General features: G+C 39.1%; 1 protein-coding gene across 1 annotated transcript in view; it reads left to right on the forward strand.

The window, feature by feature from the left end:
* Positions 1–16,661, forward strand: part of REEP3 (receptor accessory protein 3) — a 103,583-nt gene extending 86,922 nt beyond the window's left edge. Inside the window, exons 6-8 of the mRNA XM_012445726.3 lie at positions 3,621–3,768; positions 12,546–12,691; positions 13,976–16,661. Coding sequence (XP_012301149.1) covers positions 3,621–3,768; positions 12,546–12,691; positions 13,976–14,032 — 351 coding nt within the window. The 3' untranslated portion in view covers positions 14,033–16,661. The remainder of the gene's footprint in view (positions 1–3,620; positions 3,769–12,545; positions 12,692–13,975) is intronic.
* The last annotated feature ends 7,989 nt before the right edge of the window (positions 16,662–24,650 follow it).

Genomic DNA, 24,650 nt, shown 5'->3' on the forward strand with positions numbered 1-24,650 from the left:
TCTGCAGAGAATAGGATCTAAAGTGCTGAGATACGGAATTATCTTGTAGATGGTAATCTCGCCTTTCCTCTTTATTGACTAAGACTGCTGTTTCCATACTGCAGACTAGACTAGAACCTTTCCTCATTTCTCTCTCACTCTCCCTCTTTCTTTCTCTCTCTCTCTATCTCTCTCCCTCTCATTCTTTCTTCTTTCCTTTTTTAGAGACAGGGTCTCGCTCTATCATCCAGGCTAGAGTGCAGAGTTGTAATCACAGCTCACTGAGGCCTCAAACTCCTGGCCTCACGTGATCCTCCCACCTTGGCCTCCTAAAGTGTTGGGATTGCAGACGTGAACCACTGCACCGGGTCCTTTACTCATTTTTCTTATACTTTTGGCTTAATATTATATAAATTAAATAGAAGAAAATAGATACACAAAGCATTATTAACTTAAACAAAACCAATACCTTTTAGCATTGTTATTTACAAGTGACTATAATGTTCTCTTTGTGGCCTCAAAAATAGATCATTTTCTTTTATTGGTGGGAGTAAAGCATTAGATACAGGAAACATGGGTGAGAAATGGATCAGAATTTCTTATAGTGTACTACATACTGACTAAATTTGTAATATTAAAGACAATATTTTTAAAAAGAAAAAAGGTCACCCATTCCATCTGCCTAAACATTGTAGTGTTGTTAGTTTTGCATTTTTCCCTGCCTACTTTCAGAAGTGATTACTTTATAATTATACCTGTCCATTAAACTGGTTACATTGAATACTTGTAATTTATATAATGTTTTCAAAGTCCACAATACTGCACCAATTTCTCCCTTATATTAGTTTTATTCTGAGCCCATAAAAATATGTACAGTGGAAAGTCCAATTTTCCAAGGAGATAATAGGTGTTAAACTGTTGAAGGTTCTCAAAGAGGGCTCATATTCCCTTTTTGCTTTTCCCTACACTACGTGGCTTTCCTGAAAGCCTTGAAGGTATTCATAATACTTGAATATTCATAATAGTAGCATTGGTTACACAAGAGCTAAATTTAAATCCAGGCTGTAGGTAGATCACCCAGATACCTCAAGGTTGGGCCTTGCCTTGCTCATGTTTTATCTAAACCTGAAGCGAACCCTTGGTGGGTGGTATCGTCTGTCCACCTGTGTACTAGGAGAAACCTGTGGCCATACCTGTAGTTTCCTGCTGAACCTCTGCATAAAACCTACAGTGTTTACATTAAAACATGCTGGTACCTATGGTACCTGTGGCCATACCTGTAGTTTCCTGCTGAACCTCTGCATAAAACCTACAGTGTTTACATTAAAACATGCTGGTACCTACAGTGTTTACATTAAAACATGCTGGTACCCATTAAAACCTAGCCCTTTTTAATGAAAAAGAAGGGACGTAAAGAGTATTTCGTTTAATTATTACATGCTCAATATCAGTAGCATACTAGGTGTACCAGGAGAATAGAAGAAGCCTAAGAATGTCCCTCTCCTCTAGTGTCTTACAGTCTCTTGCTCTGGAGGCAAAATATACCTATCACAACAACAGAAGTAACAGTAGTATGTGATTTCATTGTGACGTATGTTCCAAGAAATTTGTTGATTGTGCTTGTTAAACATACCAAAGTTTGTGGATGATATAATTATAAAACTAGACTGATTCTGTTAACACTTCAAGACATTTGTATCCTGAAATGTACTTTCTTGAGTGTGAGGGTTTGGGAATTATAACCAGTCTTGGAAATTGCATGTGAATTTGGTGAAGGGTATCATGGACGTGCATGTCATTTGTCATCTGTGTGGCAGTAGATAAAGAAATCAGGAATTGCCGAGAGAGGGCACAAAACTACAAAGATGAAATAAAGAGAATGACATTTCTGGGAAAACAAGGCATCTGTTTCAGATGAACACTGGTCGCTTCCTTGTAGTATGTCTCCAAAGTCTTCTGTCAACTATCTGTTTGATAAGTAAATGATACCCAATAAGGAAGAACCAAGTATAATGAATTAAACCATGCCACAAATGTTTTTTAAATGTGTGAAATCCAGTTATTTTTATTGAGAATATAGACCTTTAATGATTTTTTATCACAATTCAAAGATATGGTAGAAATACACAGCACAAGTGGGATACGGAAATGGCATTTGGTTTTGACATAATATTTTATTAACCCAGAGTAACTGAATCAAGACTCATAAATTAAAACCTTTTCCTTAAGTATAAAATACAAGTTAACAGTAATACCCAAATGTTTGTAGCACCTTTGACTTTGAAATTTAGAGATGAACCATTATGGATTAGTTTCTATGGTAACACTGTAACTAGAGGAAATCATAAATTCATATGTGTGAAAAGAAGAAATAATAAGTATAAAAAACCCTTAGAAGAATATTTTTAATCTAGCTATAAATAAGAAGTGACTCATCTATATGCTATGCAAATTTCAAGTAGGTAAATTTAGATTTCTTTTTTTTTTTTTTTGGTTTTACAAAGCTTTATACTTTAGGAGGGGAAATGTAGTTATATATAAACAGTTCAGAAAATGTCTCTTTCAGAGCTGCCGTGTTGGAAATGTTCTGTTATCTGCACCATCCAATACAGTAGCCACTAGCCACATGCAGCTATTGAACATTTGAAAAGTGGCTAGTGCAATTAAAGAACCGAATGTTGTATTTTATTTAACTTAATTTCCATTTAAATTCCCACCTGTGCCTAGTGTCTGCCATATTGTTAAGGGAAAGGACTTAAAGTCATATATAGAGTAGTAGATATGTCTTGCCAGATAGCTAATTCATTAATTGACTGTCATTTTGTATTCCAGATTCTTTGGCTCTTACATTTTTTTAACCTGTTCTAGGAAGAGCCATTACCAGTCCTGACTTAGCTTAGCTTTAAAACAATGTCATGTCTCTTTTACTTTAAAAAGTTGCCCTTGGCCAGGTGTGGGAGCTCCCACCTGTAATCTCAGCACTTTGGGAGGCTGAGACAGGTGGATCCCCTAAGGTCAGGAGTTCGAGACCAGCCTGGCCAACAAAGTGAAACCCCATCTCTGTTAAAAATACAAAAATTAGCTGGCATGGTGCACACGCCTGTAATCCGAGCTACTCAGGAGGCTGAGGCAGGAGAATCACTTGAACCTGGGAGGCAGAGGTTTCAGTAGCCAAGATTGCACCACTGCACTCCAGTCTGGGTGACAGAGGAGACTCTGTCTCTAAATAAATACATAAAACAAGAAATTGAAAGTTGCCCTAAATCTTAAAGTTTAAGCCCTAGAGCGCTAGTTTCAGGAGACAGCAACATTATGGATGCCATTTACTCTGAGGGTAAGGTCATCATACGTCTTTTACACTTTAAAATTAAATATGATGCTGAAATGTTTGGGGTGAAATGTACTGATGTCTCCAACTTACTTTGAAATGCATGAAAAAGAAAATGAATTCATGGATGAATAGATGCTAGATATATGAGAAAGCAGATACTGTAAATTGTAAACAATATTGGGTGTTCTGTACAATTCTTTCAGCTTTTCTGAAATTATCTTAATAAAATGTTCAGGGATAGTTAAATGTAAGCATACTAAGTATTTTTAAAGTATTCTTTTCTTGGATCTATCAATTCTCTGTTAAATAGAGCCAAGGAGCAATAACTGAACGTTTAAGAAGCTTCAGTATGCATGATTTAACAGCTATCCAAGGTGATGAGCCTGTGGGACAAAGACCATACCAACCTCTACCAGAAGCAAAAAAGAAAAGCAAACCAGCCCCCAGTGAATCAGCAGGTGTGCTTGTTTTAATATATGGTTCTTTTACACAGACACAGGGAGGGGAACAACGCACACTGGGGCCTGTCAGTGGGTGGGGGACAAGGAGAGGAAGAGCATTAGGACAAATACCTAATGCATACGGGGCTTAAAACCTAGATGATGGGTTGATAGGTGTAGCAAACCACCATGGCATATGTGTACCTATGTAAAAAACATGCATGTTCTGCACATGTATCCGGGAACTTACAGTAAAATTAAAATATAAATATATACACACATATATGGTTCTTTCATAATTGGGCTTGTGGATACTAAAATAATATATGATACATGATAACTATCTGAATTTAGGTAGACAAAATTTACTTCTAAGCTTATATTTTCTACTTTTTTACATTTAATCATAGTTCTTTTTCTTTGAAATTTTCTCTAAATAAGATCAGTACTTGCCAGGCCGGGTGCAGTGGCTCAGGCTGGGCACGGTGGCTCACGCCTGTAATCCCAGCCTTTGGGAGGCCAAGGCAGGTGGATCACGAGGTCAGGAGTCCGAGACCAGCCTGGCTAACGTGGTAAAACTGCATCTATACTAACAATACAAAAAAAAAAAAAATTGGCCAGGCGTGGTGGCTCACAACTGTAATCCCAGCACTTTGGGAGGCCAAGGCAGGTGGATTACCTGAGGTCAGGAGTTCGAGACCAGCCTGGCCAAAATGGTGAAACCCCATCTCTACTAAAAATACAAAATTAGCCAGGTTTGGTGGCATATGCCTGTAATCCCAGCTATTTGGGAGGCTGAGGCAGGAAAATCAGTTGAACCTTGGAGTCAGAGGTTGCAGTGAGTCGAGGTCGTGCCACTGCACTCCAGCCTGGGTGAGACAGTGAGTCTCCATCTCAAAAAAAAGCAAAAAAAATAGCCAGGCATGGTGGCACATGTCTGTAATCCCAGCTACTTGGGAGACTGAGGCAGGAGAATTGCTTGAACCCTGAAGGCAGAGATTGCAGTGAGCTGAGATGACGCCACTGCACTCCAGCCTGGGCAACAGAGTAAGACTCCGTCTTGGGGGAAAAAAGAAAAAGATTAGTACTTGCCTTTTGCTGATTCTGGAGATTATCTAGCTAACAAAGTAGCCTCTTTTGCTGCCATGAATTTTTCGAAGCTGTAGGTGTGGTTACCAACACCTCACCACCGGCACTAGTTCTAACCTGTAATCAGTACTCTTTCTACTCAAACTGTGCACTGACATCTAAGGAATTTTCTAGTTGAACAGTCTTTACTGTAAGTGCCGTGGACAAATAAGGATATTGACTCACAGATTAAAAGTTTTAAGCACGTGATAAAGGATGACTTAATTTGAAAATAAGATTATTCCCATGGAAAATGTGTTGAAATTACATATTCTAATTCAAGAGCTAACTTGTAGGCATATTCTAGTATAAATTATGAACATGTCATAGTTAATATATTCTAAAACTTTAAAAACATCATGATCTTAGAAACATACATGTAAATTAGACATGGTTCGTTAGTCATTTTATCACATATAATAAGAAAGTTTCAATTCAAAGGCAAGGCTGAGAACTAAGATCTTCAATACATTCTTTATTAATGTGTTAAGTCCATAAGATACGGGGCTATTTGACATTTTATTAAAAACAAATTTTGAGAGAAATTGAAAATCATCTTTATAATTAAAACCAATTTTAAAAATGAAAAACTGTTTCTCCTTAAAAAGGAAAAATATCTCTACAAAAAAAATTTTTTTTGACCAGCCAGTCATGGTGGTACTCACCCAGCTACCTGGGAGGCAGATGGGAAAAATCACTTGAGCCCAGGAAGTCAAGGTTGCAGTGAGCCATGATCACACCACTGCACTCCAGCCTAGGTGACAGAGCAAGACTCTTTCTCAGGAAAAAGAAAAAATGAACTTTCTTCCAAGGTCTCCCAAGAACGAATACCTTTACAAAGTTGTTGACTATTTTCTAAGAGGTAGTGCTCAAGCATTGGCCATTGATTTAGGTAGAGATGCCTTTGAGAGAGAGGAACCATCAGTCTTATTTGTACATTAAAAATAATGTAGTTCCTAATGTAGACATTTCCCTTTTTTTAAATTGTTGTTGTTGTTGTTAATTTATATATTTTGAGACACAGTCTCACTTTGTCACCAGGCTAGAGTGTGTGCAGTGGTACAGTTTCAGCTCACTGTAGCTTTGACCTCCCAGGTCCAAGTGATCTTCCTGTCTCAGCCTCCTGAGAAGCTAGGACTACAGGCATGCACCACCATGCCCTGCTGATTTTTCCATTTTTTGTAGAGATGAGGCTTCACCATGTTACCCAGACTGGCCTCGAACTCCTAGTCTCAAGCAATCTGCCTCTGCCTCCCAAAGTGCTGGGTGGGATTACAGGCACGTCCCACACTGCCCGGCCTTCGCATTTCTTAATATGCATTTAAAATTAGGTGGCCAGGTGCAGTGGCTCACGCCTGTAATCCCAGCACTTTGGGAGGCCTAGGTGGGCTGATCCCCTAAGGTCAGGAGTTTGAGACCAGCCTGGACAACATGGTGAAACCCCCATCTCCACCAAAAATACAAAAATTAGCTGGGCATGGTAGTGCATGCCTGTAGTCCCAGCTTCCCAGAAGGCCAAGGGAGGAGAATCGCTTGAACCCAGGAGGCAGAGGTTGCAGTGAGCGAAGATCGCCCCACTGCACTCCAGCCTGGGCAACAGAGAAAGATGCCATCTCAAAAAAAAAAAATTAGGTATATTTATTTTGATTATGGGGTCTGCTGTATATATTATATTTTGCTGATTTAGACCAGATATCATAGACCAGAGTCTTTTATTAACAGTTTATTCATGAGCATACCTAAGAATTGGCTAAGAATTATATTTCTAATTAGGTAAATAAAAACAGATTTATAAATATGAAAATCTATAATACTGTTTTTATGGTACTCACCTATCAAATTTTAAATCTATGACTAAAATATTTTAAAATATTGACCTGCTATTTAGTTCTTAAATTTCAAATCATGAAATTAAATAAGTTTTATAAAAATATGAAGCACATGGTAGCAGTATGAGAAAGATACTTGTTCAGTTATGAAAGGTACTTGTTCAGAGTTGTAAACTCTGCCCAGTTTCCAAATTTTCTACAGAATGGTATATATTCTGAGCCTCTCTTCCCTAAGGAAAAACTTTCATCAAAACTTTCCCTATTGACCATATTTTTAACAAAGGACTATGGTTCTAGGACTGGAATAGGTGAAGAGAAGTTAGTAACAGATCATCTAGATAGACACAAACTCAGGTGTACCTGGAAATTTATCAGATGAGAAAGATGATCTTTCAAATTGATGGAGAAATGACAGATTATTTAATAAGTGATGCTAGGATAACTGCTAGACTACTAGAAGGTGGAATAGAGAATCACGTTATATCTCTGCCTCAAATCTTAGATCAAAATAAAATCTTAAAAGATTCAGATTTAAATATAAAAAAATTAAACTATATAGTTGGAAGTCTCTGTGAATATTTTTATTATCTTAAGATAAATAAAATTTCTTAAGCATGATATCAAAACCAGAAAACATAATGGAATGGTTTTTGAGATTTTTCTACATAAAAAAAATACATAAAACTATAATATGGGGAAAAAAACGTAAAAAAGACAAACTACAGACTATCAGAAATATTCTCATTGTATGTTATAGGCAAAGGGTTCAGATTCAACAATCCAGGAATCCTTACAAGCCAATTATTGTCAATTCTACCAAAGAATACAACTGGTCAGAAATATATGAAAAAGATTCTCAGCCTCAGATAATCAAAAAATAGTAATAATAATAATTTTTATTTGCCAGATTGGCCAAAAGAAAGTTTTTAATGAACAGTGCTCTGTGTTGTGAACTGTTTCAGTTATCTAGTTATCTATTGCGGCATACTAAACCATCCCAAAACAGCGGCTTAAAACAATCACAGTCATTTATTTTGCTCACAGATTTGGGGGTGACTGGACTTGGCAAAGCAGTTCTTGCTCAGGGTCTCCTGCAGCTGTGGTCTGACAGCAGCTGGGCTAGAGTCATGATCTCAAAGAGAGCTCACACATCTGCTGTCTGAGCTGAAAAGAGTCAAGCAGCTGCTGGCTAGAATGGTTGGAGCCTCTCAGCCATCTCCCTCTGTTCTCTCCATGTGGTCTCTAAGAGTGGTTGGACTTCTCACCTGGCAGCTGAAGGCTCCCAGGCCACTGTGCCAAGAGAAACTTCCCGAAGTCCTAGAAGCAGCATCACTTCCATCACTTGTTTTGTGGCGATTTGTTAAGGCAGGTACAAAGGCCTCTGAGATGTTAAGGGAAGGGAAGAGAGGAGTGTCAGAGAATCTGTAGACATGTTTTAAATCCACCACAGCAAGCTTGTTGAGAAGCACTGTTAGACACTGTATGACTTTAAAATAGAATAATCCTTTTGGATGACAATCTGGCAGTAATCATAATTTATTCCCTTTAGCTCAGCAAGAAACTTCTAAGAATATGTCATAAGGAAATAATCAGACAAGTGTTCAAAGATATATGTACAAGAATGTTCATCTCATTGTTTATAGTAACAAATATTGGAATGAACCAAATGCCTAGGAGAAATGATTAAGCAAAAGGTGGTTTATTAGCTGTGAAACATCACAATGTCAGTCTATACTTAATGATATGAAAACATATCCAGATTGTAGGGAAAAACAATAATAAGTAGATGAGGAAATGGATTAATATACCTAATTTTTTTTTGTAACAGAATTTCGCTCTTGTTGCCCAGGCTGGAGTGCAATGGCACGATCTCAGTTCACCACAGCCTCCACCTGCCAGGTTCAAGCGATTCTCTTGCTTCAGCTTCCCAAGTAGCTGGGATTACAGACATGTGCCACCACGGCAGGCTAATTTTTTGTCTTTTTAGTAGAGATAGGGTTTCTCCATGTTTGTCAGGCTGGTCTCAAACTCCTGACTTCAGGTGATTTGCCCACCTCGGCCTCCCAAAGTGCTAGGATTACAGGCATGACTCACCGAGCCCAGCCAGAAAAATGTATATTTTAATGAAAATATTTGACTTGATTCTAGTGTCTCTTTTCTCTTTGATTCAAGGATTGGTTTAATAAATTGCTAAATTAAACTTTTTTTTTTTGAGGTGGAGTCTCACTCTGTCGCCCAGGCTGGAGTGCAGTGGTGTGATCCCAGCTTACTGCAGTCTCCACCTCCCAGGTTCAAGCCACTCTCTGCCTCAGCCTCTTGAGTAGCTGGGATTATAGGCGTGTGCCACCATACCCTGCTAATTTTTTGTATTTTTAGTAGAGATGGGTTTTCGCCCTGTTGGCCAAAGTGGTCTTAAACTCCTGGCCTCAAGTCATCCACCCGCCTCAGCCTCTCAAAGTGCTGGGATTATAGGTGTGAGCCACCACGCCTAGCCTAAACTTGTTGATTTCATTTCCCGATAAATTCTAAATTTGGCTCCATGCTCTGTCCTCACTGTGAGGACTCTGTCATTTCTGAATTTCTGACCTGCTGTACTACAGTAACCTCCCCACTTAGGCTCCCTGCCCTCAGCCTTATCCATTTCTGATTCATTCTCCAAAGTGCCAGAAGAATATTTTATAGAACTTGTATCTAATCATGTTACTCTTCTGCTTAAAACATTTCAATACCCTCCCTGAGCCTCCACAGGCCTCATTGCTCTCTGTTGAAGTCCAAACTAGATAACATGGTATATTAACTCCCAGCCTAGTTCTCCCACTCTATCAAATGCTAGCCATACCGAATCATGACTCTTTAAGGATTTAGCTTAGCCACCACCTCCTACAAGGCCTTTTCTCATAACTCACCCCTTCCAACCCACCCCATGCTTATTACATTCTCTTACTGTATATTCCCCTGGCACCTTGTCTTTAACTTTAACTTATAGTATTTATTACAGTATCATAATGCCTATTACAGTCTGCTTCCCCTATTGGACTATAAATTTTTTGAGGGTAGAAAAAGACAGCTGTGTCTTTTTCATCTTTGTATCTTCATAATTCAGCACACTGCCTCATTCATAACAGAATTTTAAAAACACTTGTGGAATAATGAATCAATCCATCACTTTTCCTGAAGCTGTAATTAGAAAGCTAATAAGATTTTTTTTAGCTGGAATTAGGAAAAAAGAAAAGAATATGATGTATAATCAGCTTTTGAATGAAATTCCATTTCCTAATCATACAAAATTAGAGGCAATTAAAATAGCAAGGACTGTGTTTGTTGAACTGTAGTCTTATGCTACATTTGTGGCCTTAGAGAAATTTTTGATCACAGTTACTTCCTTTCTGACTTTTTCCTTGATTCCTCATTGTGTTTTACCACATTGGGATCACAAATACTACATAAGCAACATCAATGGAAAAAAAAAAATCTAGCAATGACAACCTGAAACCTGGCTTATTTTTCTCAATTATAAAAGAAACAATTTTTAAAAAGAGTTTGGCAAGTGAAAAAAGAAAAAATGAAAAAATTTAAAATTACCTAAAAGCTTACTTCCATGAGATAGAATCATTTCATTTATATTTCTATATGTACATTTTTTTCACACTTAATATTGCTTCAGGAGCTTTTTCCCAGGACCACTGACCCTTCCCCTTCCTGGCCACACTGGCCTCTGTATTTCTTCCAAGCAATCCCCAATTCCCTAGCTACCCTCCTCAGTGCTTCTGTGCATGCTGTCTCTTCTACCCAGAACACACACACTTCCTTGGACCACTGTAAGAAAACAAAGGATCTTGGCCTAAATAATGACTGATTCCACTTCCAAATCTCTTCTGACTTGTAGCCTAGAAGTCTAAGAGCATAAAATTATACTTGCCTAATACACAATTAAAGATGTTTATGTTATTATGAGAGTAACAAGCTTATTAACAACTCTTTGTAGTTTGCTTAGTGATTCTCAAATTATTCATGTCTTAGAAGAGCAGACCAATAAACATGTATTCAGTTTTTTTTTTTAATATATATATATTTTTTGAAACAGGCTATAATGCAGTGGCATGATCACAGCTCACTGCAGCCTTGACTTCACAGGCTCAGGTGATCCTACCACCTCAGCCTTTGGAGCAGCTGGGACTACAGGTGCACAACACCATGCCTGGATAATTCTTCTATTTTTTTTAGAGAAAAGGTTTCACCATGTTGCCCAGGCTGATCTAGAACACCTAAGCTCAAGTGATCTTTCTGCCTTGATCTCCCAAATTGCTAGCATTACAAGCATGAGCCACCTAGCCCAGCCCAGTTTATTTTTTATCACATGCAGGGAATCCATCCTTTGCCTCCTCCTGACCCTGAAAATCCTTCTACTTTTTTTTTTTTTGAAATGGAATCTTGCTCTGTCACCCAAGCTGGAGTGCAGTGGTGCAATCTCAGCTCACTACAACTTCCACTTCCCAGGTTCAAGTGATTCTCTTGCCTCAGCCTCTCAAGTACCTGGGATTACAAATTCCTGCCACCGTGCCCAGCAAATTTTTGTATTTTTAGTAGAGTCCGGGATTTCACCATATTGGCCAGTCTGGTCTCAGACTCCTGACCTCAGGTGATCTGCCCACCTTGGCCTCCCAAAGTGCTGGGATTACAGGTGTGAGCCACTGCGCCTGGCCGAAAATCTTCCCACTTTTGCTCCTTGTCTCTATTAAAGGAGAAGAGACAAGGAGAAGACTATTTATAACTTCATGAGGATTTCTAATCTCACCCCTTTCTTTATAACCTGTCTTGCTGTCTCCAGCATCCTCAGGCAGTAAAGTGTAGACCCCAGACCATGAGTGTAAGCATTATCTGGGAACTTGTCAGAAATATTGATTCTCAGCCCCTCCTCAAGTCTGCTGAATCAGAAATTCTGGGGGTGTCAGAACTTGTGTTAAAAGTTCTCTAAGTAACTCTAACATATACTCAAGTTTGAGAACCTCAGCTTCAGGGTTGGAAAAGTTGTTGTCCTTGAGACCAAGCCACGAGATGCTCTCAGACTTCCTGACAATAACCAGTCTGACTGCCTGGATGTTTGCATACTGGCCCGTAGTAAGTCTTTATAGCTACACATAACAGCCTTCTAGCATACTTGCATGATCTCTCACTGATCTGCCTGATTCTGTTTTTCTTTGACTAGTATTTGTCACATAGTCTGTGGTACTTCTAATTACTGTAGCCTACCTGGCTGGGTTTTATCTCAGCAACTGCAACAGCAGCTAACATCCCCATCCTCATCACCTGCCACCAGTGACCTTATTTTGCCCTAAGTTCTAGCTCCCTGGGGTCTTCCTCAACACCTTAAGTTAACCCTACCATTCCCAATCTTGACAAAAGATATGACACACAGAAGAGGAGAGCCTTAATTCCTAAGTCAAGGCAAAAGTACAAATGACAGACTACAACACAAATGCTTGGGTTGTTTAGAATTCATGAAGAGGAGGAAGGAGGTGGGAAGAGACTTTTTGCTCTATATCTATTTATATTCTCTAACTTTTTAACAAGATGATGTGTTACTTACTCAAAAATAAAGTACTTTATAATTATTTTGAAAAATGCATAGTAAAAATAAGAATGATCAGGGAATGAGTTTTGAGTCTCACCTGCAAGAGGCAAAGTTTAATGATAAAGGGCATGGAGCACATTCCAGATGCAAAAAGAGTAACTGGGGGAAATGCAAACCATACAAAGAACTGTACACAGTTGGGACAAAGAGCCAGCACTGACTGCTGTCCTTTTACCAAAACATGCTGCTTTTGATAACTTGTTTAGGTTATGGAATTCCACTGAAAGATGGCGATGAGAAAACAGATGAAGAAGCGGATGGGCCATATTCAGATGATGAGATGTTGACACACAAAGGGCTTCGAAGATCCCAAAGCATGAAATCTGTGAAAACCACCAAAGGCCGCAAAGAGGTTAAGTGTTGAGTTGTTTTCCTAATGATTAGTATTAAAGGATTTCCCTGCTGGGTTATCATTTAGGGTATTAATGATTGATAAATGAAGGATTGGAATGGTAGAACAGCAGTTTGATTTTTTTTTTTCTGTTTTGGGGGATAGAGCCTCCTCGTTCTGTTGCCCAAATTGGAGTCTGGTGTGGCACGATCACAGTTCACTGCAGCCTCAAAGTCCTGGGCTCAGCCAGTCCTCCCACTCCCCCAAATAGTTGGGACTACAGGCACATGCCACTGCACCTAGCTAATTTTTTCTTTTCTTTTTTTTTTTGAGACAGAGTCTCGCTCTGTTACCCAGGCTGGAGTGCAGTGACACAATCTCGGCTCACTGCAACCTCCATCTCCCAGGTTCAAGTGATTCTCCTTCCTCAGCCTCCCGAGTAGCTGGGATTACAGGCATGTGCCACCATGCCTGGCTAATTTTTGTTGGTTTTTTTTTTTTTTTTTTTTTTTGAGACGGAGTTTCACTCTTGTTACCCAGGCTGGAGTGCAATGGCATGATCTTGGCTCACTGCAACCTCTGCCTCCTGGGTTCAAGCAATTCTCCTGCCTCAGCCTCCCAAATAGCTGGGATTACAGGCATGCACCACCATGCCCGGCTAATTTTTTATTTTTATTTTTAGTAGAGATGGGGTTTCTCCATGTTGGGCAGGCTGGTCTCAAACTCTTGACCTCAGGTGATCTGCCTGCCTCGGCTTCCCAATGTGCTGGGATTATAGGCATGAGCCACCATGCCCGGCCTGAAAATGGCATTCTTATGTAGCAAATCACATACTTCAAATACCTAGTCCCAGCCCTATGCATAAACAAAGAAAGCCACAAACAAAATTATCCACACAGTTTTGCTTTCAACTAATGCTACATGAAGATTAAATAGTAAACAGTTAGCCATAATAATATATTGTCTTTGTACCCAGGAGGCAGTGGAAGACTGTGAATGGCCTCTGATCATTATAATCAATGTTTATTGACATTGTACTAAACAAAACAAATAATGAGATTAATGTTTTTGTTACATTAATATTTTTATGTCATCAGTAATAATAATCTGTAACATATATCTAATATAGTACTAACTACATTTTTATGAGTTTATAAATAGTGCTGTCTTATGTGCACTTATTAGGAGAATTGATTCTTTATATCAAAAAGGTTAAAAAATTACTATGAGTATGAACTATTAAATCTGATGTAATTTTTAAAGGTAATCATCTAATTCTTAATAATAAAACATTTCTCTCTTCAGGTACGGTATGGGTCACTAAAATATAAAGTGAAGAAGAGACCACAAGTGTATTTTTAGTCATCTACACTTCAAATATCCCAAGACAGATTATGCTAAATACATCAACTTCATCTTCTAACATGATGTATTCAGGATTTATACATTTAAATAATTATTTAAATTGTGGCAGTGATGGGATTTACTTTCATGAATTTAGATCGTTTTTATTTCTTTAACAATTGCTTCCAAATATTGACTACTAAAGGCTGTTATGCAAGATGTACTAATATGTATATTAGAAATTGTGGAAAATCATGTTGTCCGTTTTCAAATTCATCAGCAGCATAGAGTGCCTGAGATATAAGATGAAATACAAACCCACAGTATACTTGAAAGGAGCCTTTTTATGGTTCAGGATAAATCAGCCTTTGTGATGTTGTACTGTGTTTACCTCCTTTTGTGTTTTATCTAGTAATTAAATAGGCCTCAGATCCAGCCATGACATAATAAGGACATAATGTAAGATAATAAAGTATGTTTTATATATTCTTTAAATTTTTACTTGTATAATACTTTCTAGTTTTTCCACCATCAGCTGAAAGTTTTTGAAACAAATATTTGAAAACCAGGTATCCACACATAGCACTTTTATTCCTGACTAGTTTTGCACACTTGAAAATTGTTTACTTATTTTACAACTGTACATTTACTTTAAGTTTTACTGACGATATCTTTATTGTTTGCCGTATTCTGACATGTCAAATCTATGCCTTGAATTATATCATCTCTTTTCCTGTGGGTTTCATTTGTTAAATTCATTGGATTTTAATAATATAAAAGCATAGCTAATTGTTCAGTTTTAACTATTTTTAATTATCTTCCTAACAAATAAGAAGTTGCTTTAAACATTAACCAGTTTTCTATATTTAGCTGTACAGAGTAGTTGAATTTAACATTTTGTCAACACCAATTACATTTTCAGCTTTTAAAAATGGTAGCTTTTGTGAAATAGAATCAGTGACCAGTATAGCACTTAGATCCCTTCTAACTCATACAATTTTTCTCAGCCAATCCATTCACAAGCTTGGCATTGACATGTACTGCTAGTTTATAAACTAGTGTTGACTAAAATCATTTGAATCTCTTCTGGCTGAGATAATTTACAAACACAAAATACAGTCATCATTAAACACATTACTTTTTAACTTTAAATCTCAAACAGATTTTGAGTTACTGAACTCTTAAGGCTTTTTTAGCTTGAACTGATAACTATGCATTATGAACCCTAAGTCAGTATATTTTTGGTGATGGTTTTAGTGATTAGTAATCAAATTTGTACTTGTTAATGCTTGTTAAGGTAATTTACTTGACTGTTCTACTTGTCTGTCCAAAAAATAAAATAATGAGAGAGATTTGGGAGATCTTTGACCTGTCTCCCTTTTAAGAAATGAAGCCAGCTGGTAATATATATTCAGGACCTCCTCAGAGTATTGGCCAAGAACATAATGTTTACACAGGAGTACTTTGGTATAATGCATACATACAGTGTCTCATGATAATAGTCATAAAATATCTTATGGATTATTTCACATTCTTCATATATGACACTAAGTAAATATTCAGTTTTTTTCTCCCACAGTTTAATTCCAAATAACTCTATCTACTTTACCCTAACTAATTTTTAGCCTCTTATTTTCTGGAAGGACTCTAATTTCTATTCCAAATTCCTATCAATTCTAATTGTAAATTCTCAGAAGAGAATTTTATTTATATGACCTGGTACTAGACTTCTCAATATAACTGTTACACTCTCCTTGTCTTTCCTACTTCAAGACAATGTCATCTGAAGTTGCCTAATAAGGTCATTTGAGTCAAGAACATTATCTGTGGGGGCTGATTTTTACTATTTTATTTCTGTAAAGTCTAGTCTCAGTATTAAACCTATTCTTTAGTAAACTGATATTACTATTCTAAATTGAAGAAATTATTTCTTCCTGTGTACTTCTAGACTCAAAATGCTTCATCAAAGATAGTCTCAAAGAGGTACTACAAGTCCTGTTTAACTGACTGTTTCACATCCACAGTGCTGCCTCCGATATATTTCTTTCCTTATATCCTTAAGCACTGTTAATATCATTTTACTCTTCTTTCTCTTTTACATTTCTTAAATTTTGGTTCTTTTCCCTTACATGTGTTTTAGCATGCCCTTTTCTTTGAACTTTGTCTAATTAGCTTCTACGTTTTTGTTTCTTTTAAGGTAGAATGGATCTTTTTTTGTTTCTCCTTTTCAGTCTTCTGGTTTTAAAAGAGATAAATGGAACCATAGACCACAATGCCTTGCTTTTTCCTCTGCCAGCACATGGGGCATGGCATTAGATGCACAAGCCTTTTTAGGGAACTATTTTGGTAGCTGTTTGAATTTATCCAGAAATTACAGTTGGTATTTTATTTTGCTGTACATTTATTCAACTCGTCCATTAGTATTTAACTATTTCCAGAGTTTGTTTAGGAGTAAGAATTGATCCATTCTTTAGTTTACCATATTTTTCCTGGTATAAAAAGGAGCCAGAAATAGGCCTTATTGCTAAATAATTAATTATGTAAGCCCATCTAGGTCCTGCATAAGATCCCCCTCACATACTTCACAATATATAGATGTGTGTGTGTGTATTTGGCTAAAAAAAATACTGCCAATATTACTGATTATAAATACTTGACTACACTGATTGATGGGACAAAATGATTAAAGTATTTTCAGGGATCTTATTCCATATGTCACCACCAAAGATTTCTACAGTGTTATAAAGTATGTAAATATTCCAAATTACTGTGGTTAGATAAATATTTTTTCTTTTTTCCTATTTCGAAATAACAGTCTGTGCTCTCTGAAAATGCTTGAACTTTTATGTTGTTGAGAAATATACAATGCTGTCTTACGTTAAGCATGAGTAATTTGTATTTTTAATTGGAATGGACTAAATTTTCATTTGATTATCTTTATCAGGAAAATTAAGGAGTTACATATTTAAAAGCAATGCTCTGTGTTTTCTTCTCTGTAAGTTGACTCATTTGTGAAGCAATTAGGTAAATTTTGAGAAGATCATTGTTATTGTGGTATGCAGTATATATTTCTTAATAAACATCATTTAAGATTAAATTTTTCAGAAAGAAGAGTATAACTTTTTTCCTGAAATGTTTTTCAGATTTAATCTTTTAGTAGTATGCTACAGATTTAATGTATATTAACTTTTTTTAAGACATTGACCGTGACTTAACATTTTGTCTTCTAACACCTTTTAAATCTATGTAGTTTAATAATTAAGAGAAAATAAATTTGCAGATTTCTAATAATCTCTTTGTAAAGTCTATCTCTAAGCCTAGTATGTGGGTAATTTTACAGGTGTGTTTTTTGAAAACCTTAATATAAAATAAACTCATTTTACTTGTGGCAATTCGCGTTTCTTTTTTTATACCAGTGTACATATGTTGGAGTCCATGAATTGGTATTATTTATTATTATGTGTTGATTAAATATATGCACACACTTAGGGATTACAAAAATATGCACACTTTTAGGATTACAAATCACAGAGCAAATTATAAAAATTATAAACATTCTGGTATGGTTATCCATAGGATTATGAAAAAAAATATTGAGTTGTTAAATTTGGATGTTAGAAAGGGAAGATAGGAGAAACAATGAGTACAGAAACCCTCACCATCAATTTGGATTGGTTAGCTGTCTCAGGCATAAAATGTAACACATAATTCAGATTTATGTATCCTGGAAGTGTTCTGGGGTTCCATCTGTTTTAAAGTTAGACGTCTGTCTGCCTCGCATTTAAGCTTTAGAGAGAAATCCTAGGTTTTAAGAAGTTTCTTTGTGTTACTTCATTATGACATGTAATACATGTTAAGGTCTTTCTAGATAGCATTTAAAATGGAATTAATTTCATTTTTATTATGAGGTATATACTTGTAATGATCTAAAGAGGTTAGAAGTTTAAATAAAAATTCAAAAGAACACAGTGAATATATGAACAGCATTTTTTTCAGTGTTTGACTTCCTTTAAATTGAGGCCAGGCGAGGTAGCTCACGCCTGTAATCCCAGCACTTTGGGAGGCTGAGGCGGGCGAATCACCTGAGGTTAGGAGTTCGAGACCAGCCTGGCCAACATAGTGAAACCCCGTCTTTAGTAAAAATACAAAAATTAGCCGGGTGTGGTGGTGCATGCCTGTAATCCCAGCTACTCAGGAGGCTGAGGCAGGAGAATTGCTTGAACCCAGGAAGTGGAGGTTGCAGTGAGCTGAGATTGTACCACTGCACTCCAGCCTGGGCCACAGAGTGAGACTCCATCTCAAAAAAAAAAAAAGTTCACTGTTCTTAAAAAAGAGATTCGCAAAACAAATATCGTGTATGTCAGGCAGAGGCTGATAAATTGTTCCCTGGGAAAACATTCTGCTCTTTTACCTACCCATCAGCATTTTATTCTTAAAACACTCTCCTTATGGTCTGTCTTTGGTAATGTTTTTTAAACTGCTTTTTATAAGACAATGAATTAAAATTTTAAAGCACAGGATTGATAATTGTCTGTAAGTATAAATTAGTAAAGCCCCAGGGGTGGGAAGGTAGGGAGAGATAGCATGGGGAGAAATGCCAGATATAGATGAAGGGGAGGAAGGCAGCAAATCACACTGCCACGTGTGTACCTATGCAACAATTTTGCATGTTCTTCACATGTACCCCAAAACCTAAAATGCAATTAAAAAAAAAAAAGACCCATGCTCAACAAAAGCAGGAAAGGCACCATGCATACTCTGTTTACCTGACAATCCCAGATTAAGAGAAAGAAAAAGGCAAGTATATGATTTTGGCATTATGTGCAAATCAAGTCAACATCTATTTTTTTTTAATTCAAAAATACCCATTGATTACTTACTTCATACAATACCACTGTTAGGTTTCTGCACAATGCTTATATCCAAGTAAAGGAGCATAGAATTAATTTAAGGGAAATAATTCTTGCTGTTAATAAAAGGAATTCACCATTACCAACCAAATTAATGTTTGGATTATTTGAGTATTATTTATTCTAGTATTTCTTCTTGGTTACTGAATAATTCATGTGGTTTTCTCAGAGCAGTTTTTGTTTTTGCTTTTTTAATTGGTTCCCTTCCCTTACCTCTTACATCCAATACATTGGTAAGTTGTTTTGGCTGTCTCCAGAATACATCCTGTATCTGACCATCACACTCTTGAAACCTTACTACATTTTTATTAGCCTTGCAAATTTTTCAAGGTGACATTTAACCTCGAGTCCCTTAGGACTGCCACAGTTTCTTATATTTTCAAGGTACCTTGGGGAATACTCATAAAAAGAAAGTTGTGTAGGGAAAAGAGAGAACAGGATCAGATGCTTTTGCACATCAGTCTTTTGTTTTTCTCTTCCAATCACTGTTTAATTCTGAGATTTGGAAAAGATGTGTGAGGAGAGGAGTTAATGAAGCCAGGTTAGAATATCTGACGGAATTCTAATGTGTTTTGACAGGATGCTATCTCAAACTACTGGGAAACAGGTTGGGATATATGTGGGCATTTCCCCCATGGCAATGCTAAGCATAATTTAAGTCACTCTTAATTTGAGTACTACAATAGATATCGTAGTGCCGAGTCAATAGTAGATATCTGAGTTAGGGTTCTCCAAAGAAAAAGAGCAAATAAGATATGTAGAGAAAGAGAGATTTATTTCAAGGAATTGACTGGTGATTATGGAGACTGACAAGTTCAAAATCTGCAGGGTGGGCCAATTCACCAGAGATCCAGGGAAGAGCTGATGTTTCAAGTACAAAGACAATTCTGCAGGTAGAATTCTCCCTTCACCTGTTAGGCAAGGCTCGTCCACATTATGGGGAGTAATCTGTTTTACTGAAAGTCTACTGACAATGCTAATTGCATCTAGAAAATACCTTTAAAACAACATAGACGACTAGTGTTTGATCAAATCCCTGGGTACCATGGCCTAGCCAAATTTGACACATAAAATTAACTATCACAGTTTCCTTAAAATTAAATTTTAAAAGCTGGGCATGGTGGCTCACACCTGTAATCCCAGCATTTTGGGAGGCCAAAGTGGGTGGGTCACTTGAGGCCAGGAGTTTAATCCCAGCCTGGGCAACACGGCAAAACCCCATCTCTGAAAAATACAAAAATTAGCTGAGTGTGGTGGTGTGTGCCCATATTCCCAGCTAATTGTGGGGCTGAGGAAGGAGGATTGCTTAAACCTCAGGAGTTCAAGGCTGCAGAGAGCTGAGATGTGCACTCCAGCCTGGTTGACAAAGTGAGACCTTGTCTCAATAAATAAATAAATAAATTCCAAAAAAAACTCCACTTCAAAATATAAATGCATAAATTCAGTATGTAGAAATTATAAATATTAATTTGTCTTATGAAGGAGATGTTGCAGCACGTGATGTATTTGGAAGAAGAATTAACACCTTATAAGGCTTGTGATGCCCCTTGTATTCAGTTGTGATAAGCAACAGTAGTATATGTTTGTTTTCACATTTTGCAAAGAGGCATCATCCTGATTTTACAAATACACAATCAGAGACTCATCAGTTACCAACCTGTGGCCAGGTGCAGTGGCTCATGCCTGTAATTCCAACACTTTGGGATGCTGAGGTGGGTGGATCACCTGAGCTCAGTTTGAGACCAGTCTGGGCAACATGGCAAAACTCCATCTCTACAAAAAATACAAAAATTAGCTGGATATGGTGGCTGGCGCACGCCTGTAGTCCCAGCTACTTGCTGGGGTGAGGCAAGAGGATTGCTTAAGCCTGGGAAATTGAGGCTACAATGAGCTGTGATCGCACCACTGCACTCCAGCCTGGGTGACACAAAGACACAGTCTCAAAACAAAAACAAAGAAGCCAGTGACCAACCTACGACCCAAGTCTGACTTCAGACTCTGTTGTTAATTCTGTCACAGTTGGTTATCTTAGAGATCACAGAATACTTGGAAAGTTAACATGGAAATGATTCCTTCCATACCTATATTATATAATACAAAAGTTTCCAATTATCAGAATGATAAATGAAGTAAAGTTATTAAGTCACTGGAAGTTAATGGATTTGGTTTTAAGAGTAGCTTTAGTGCTGAGAGAAAGGATGCTTTTAAAGTGAATAGAAAAAAATAAAGACAAATAATGTACTATCAATTATGGACTAAGACAAACAGGAAGAGTTTGAAGAGTGGATGCAGCTGAAACAGGAGGAGTATCCTCTCAGGAAGTGCTTTCCTTCCTTCCGCTCCTTTCCACCAACATTTTTTCCAAGGCTTCCTCCCTTCAAACCACACCTTGTAAACCCTTTTATGTGCTCTGTTCACAACAAGAAGAATTTCATGTGCTGTTCCATACTGGGTTTTAACTAATAAAACGCACACACACACAAAAGGCCAAATGCCTTTTTACACAGGAGATTAACTTTATTCAGTCTTTAAGCTGAAAGCAAGTACAGCGAGGATATATAGCAGGCGACAGTTTCCATATGTTCTAGGAAAGCGGAGCTGTATTATTTATAGTTTACAACATGTTGTATAAAATTAAAGCTAGCAAGGGGGCTCCCAGGGAGGTAAATTAAACAAAGAAGGGAAGACTTAGAGACCTCTATTTTGCAATAATCAGAAAAGATGCCTATAAGAAAGCACTGAAAAAAATAATATTTAACCATTAAGCAATATGCAAAAGTAGTCGGGATCTTTAGCTTAAATTCTAAAATTAAAAAGGACATTGAAGACTGAGAAGGGGAAAAACCCATTGATTTTGTAATCTCAATAAAAAAAAAATGTTTCATAAAGCAGGAGTAAATAAATGTCATCAAAAAGGTATATCTTCCAAAGTGCAAAGACACGTTACAAGAAATCAGGTTGCTCTTTGACCCAACAGTCTCAAAGCACATTAGACTGCAGCAAGTAATAATTGCTTCCTCATTTAGATTAGACAATGAGTGCTCTCTGCAAGCTGCTGTCCTCTAAATAGACTGTAGAGAGTAATTGAAGCAAGTTATACGGGGAAGTGGAGTGACCGATTCCTCAAAGTGTGGGAGCAGAGCTATGGTAACCTCTTGAGCCTGGCCTTCATCCTGTTCCTATTTAGGGAATCTGCGGGGCAGCCAGTGTTGAGTGTAGTCTGCAGTTCGCCAGCTTTATTGTTTAGACTTGAAGGGAAGGTCACATGCCCTCTTTGACAGAGAGGTTTATGGGCTCTCTCTAATTAGCAGCACCCTCCACCAGACAGACTGTTGGCCACTTTCCAAGAGCGGGGCTTGGTAGCGGCCACTGATGAAGGAGAAAACAAGGTTATTTACCCTGCGACTGTAATTCTTGGCACAAGTTCTCCCATTACACTCAGACACGTTTTTCTTTTGTTCCAACTTGCCTTTGGAATTCTGATTAGGGCGTTAAAGGAGGGAAATGCGGCTATATATTTAGTGGTGTAAGCAACCCATATGTTGGCCTCAGATACTTTTTACTATTCTAAGACCTCATACCAAAAAAGAGAGAAAGAAAAAGGAAAACGAAAAGGGCAGCGTAGTCGAGCGTTGCTTGCAAATGTAACTGCTTAAGCACATGCCCACACACAACCCCAGAAAGGGAAGTTTAATTTGCAACATCTATAAAATAACGACAGTTGTATGGTGGGACACAGAAATCCCAGCGGTAAAGTGTGATTGGGTTTAGCTATTACTGGAGTGTTAAAAGAGTACCGGGAATATATTTGGCTTGTCCTGTTCTGTCGGTTCTGCAGGCCGGTGGATTAAGATGATAGAAATGCTTTTTGGTTGATTTAAACCAGATGCTCCGACTATTTTTGTCCTATTTGCAGGCGCAGAAGCTCTGCATAAGGCAATGCTGCCCCCCTCGGCCGTCCGCCAACTGCAAGGCGTAGGAAACTCGTCTCCACTAGCCACCTCGGCCATAAAACCCTTTCAAGTCCCCTATTATTATTCCAGGCACATTCCAAGGGGATTGAGTCACAGAGTTCACTTGGCTTTTCTCCTGCCCTGAACTGCCTGTACCAGGTGGAATACGACTCTCAACTTCAAATACGGAATCCAAAAGCGGTCAAAGAGCGCTTTAGAGCAAGTCCCAGATGCGAACTCTACTGCCACTTCTCCTCCTGCCCCATCTGGGGTTTGCTGGCTACGCAGCTGTAGTCCCACGCCAGCACTGAGGTCGCCTGGTCGACATATGAGGGTTTTCTTTGGGGCATCCTGTAGAGCTGCCCTATTTTCTCTACCGCTTTGAGAAGCCCCAAGGGCGGCTCAGCGGCGAGGCACAGACTGGGCTGGACACTTTCCGTTGGGCAGTGCGTCCCGGGGAGCCAGGGGGATTGAGGTTCTGCTGGCTTTTAAGTCTGCTCGGAGGGAAAACTCCCAGCCCCTCCCATGCGTCCGCCCAGACTCGCCAGCCGTCTGCCCCAGGAGGGGAACGCGCACATCTGGTGGCCCAGGAGCCACATCTGATGTACTAACCCCCGCACCCAGATGTCCAAGGGGCCCGGGAAGTCAAAGAACGCCAGGGGCGGGGCGGCCGCGGCTCCGCCCTCGCGCAGCGGGAATCCAGACGCTGGGCGCGCCCTCCTAGGCCGAGCTAGGCTGGCCGGGGGAAGGGGGCCTGGGGAACTGGGGGCTTGGGAGGTTGCGGTGCTGGGCGGGTGGGTGCAGTCAGGCTGGAGCCGCTCTGGGAGGCTGGGCTGGCGGGAGGCTGGAGCCGCGCCGGGGAGAGAGAGGCGGCGGTTGGGTGCTGGAGGGCGCTGGTGCCGTGCCAGTGGGCGGTGGCGCCTCGCTCCCCCCTCGCCCCTGTCACTGTGCCCGCCCCACTGCGTGGGATTTTACAACCTAGGTCCCGGGGAGGTGGTGGTGGAGGGAGGGGCGGCGGGGACGTTTCCGGGGCGGGGGAGGGGCGCACTGCTCTAGGGCGGGGCTCCTCTCTGCTTCTCTCCTGTGTTCCTACGCTCTGACGCAGGCGTTTCCTGGCGCGGAGCTACTCGCCCTGGAGCTCCCCTGCACCGTCCTGGGAGGCGGGAGGCGTCAACCAGGTGACCCACCCGGCTGTCCTCGATCCTCTGCCCCCTTCCCCCTACCCCAGTCCTTAACCCGAGAGGGAGGAGCTACCAGTGTCCTCCAGACGTTCTCCCAAGCCCGAGCTGCCGGCGAAGTCTGCGCAGGGCGGGTGCGCCCCTCAGACGTTTGTTTGCACGCCGGGGTTTTGACGATTCGCTGAGGAACAGCGTTTGCCAGGGAGTCAGGGCTGTTTCGAAGAGCTTGCGTTTATTGGATGCTCCCATCTGAACAAATCGTTTCCATTCGATTTGTTTAACCAAGGCGAGGGCGGACTGTGTTCTTACTTAAAAGTTGTCCTTCATCCAAGCTGTCCTCAGATTTTCATCTGAGGGTGTCATAACACCCCAGGTCGTTGCGCAAATGTTTTGTGGCAATTTAGAAAACCAGAGGGGGAAAACATCCTTAGAGAAAAAAATCATAACCATCAAGAAAATTATGTTAAATGATGTTGGTCCTTTTTCATCGGATGGTTCCCGTTGTCGCATAGTCTCCTCCAAAACCAGTGACTATTCAGTCTTCACTTTATGGTAAATCTCCCATTAGGGGCTAAGTGCATGAATGGGTACCACC

Source organism: Aotus nancymaae, unplaced genomic scaffold (genome assembly GCF_030222135.1).
Source record: "Aotus nancymaae isolate 86718 unplaced genomic scaffold, 86718_ANA_hifiasm-v0.15.2.pri h1tg000010l, whole genome shotgun sequence".
Classification (NCBI taxonomy): domain Eukaryota; kingdom Metazoa; phylum Chordata; class Mammalia; order Primates; family Aotidae; genus Aotus; species Aotus nancymaae.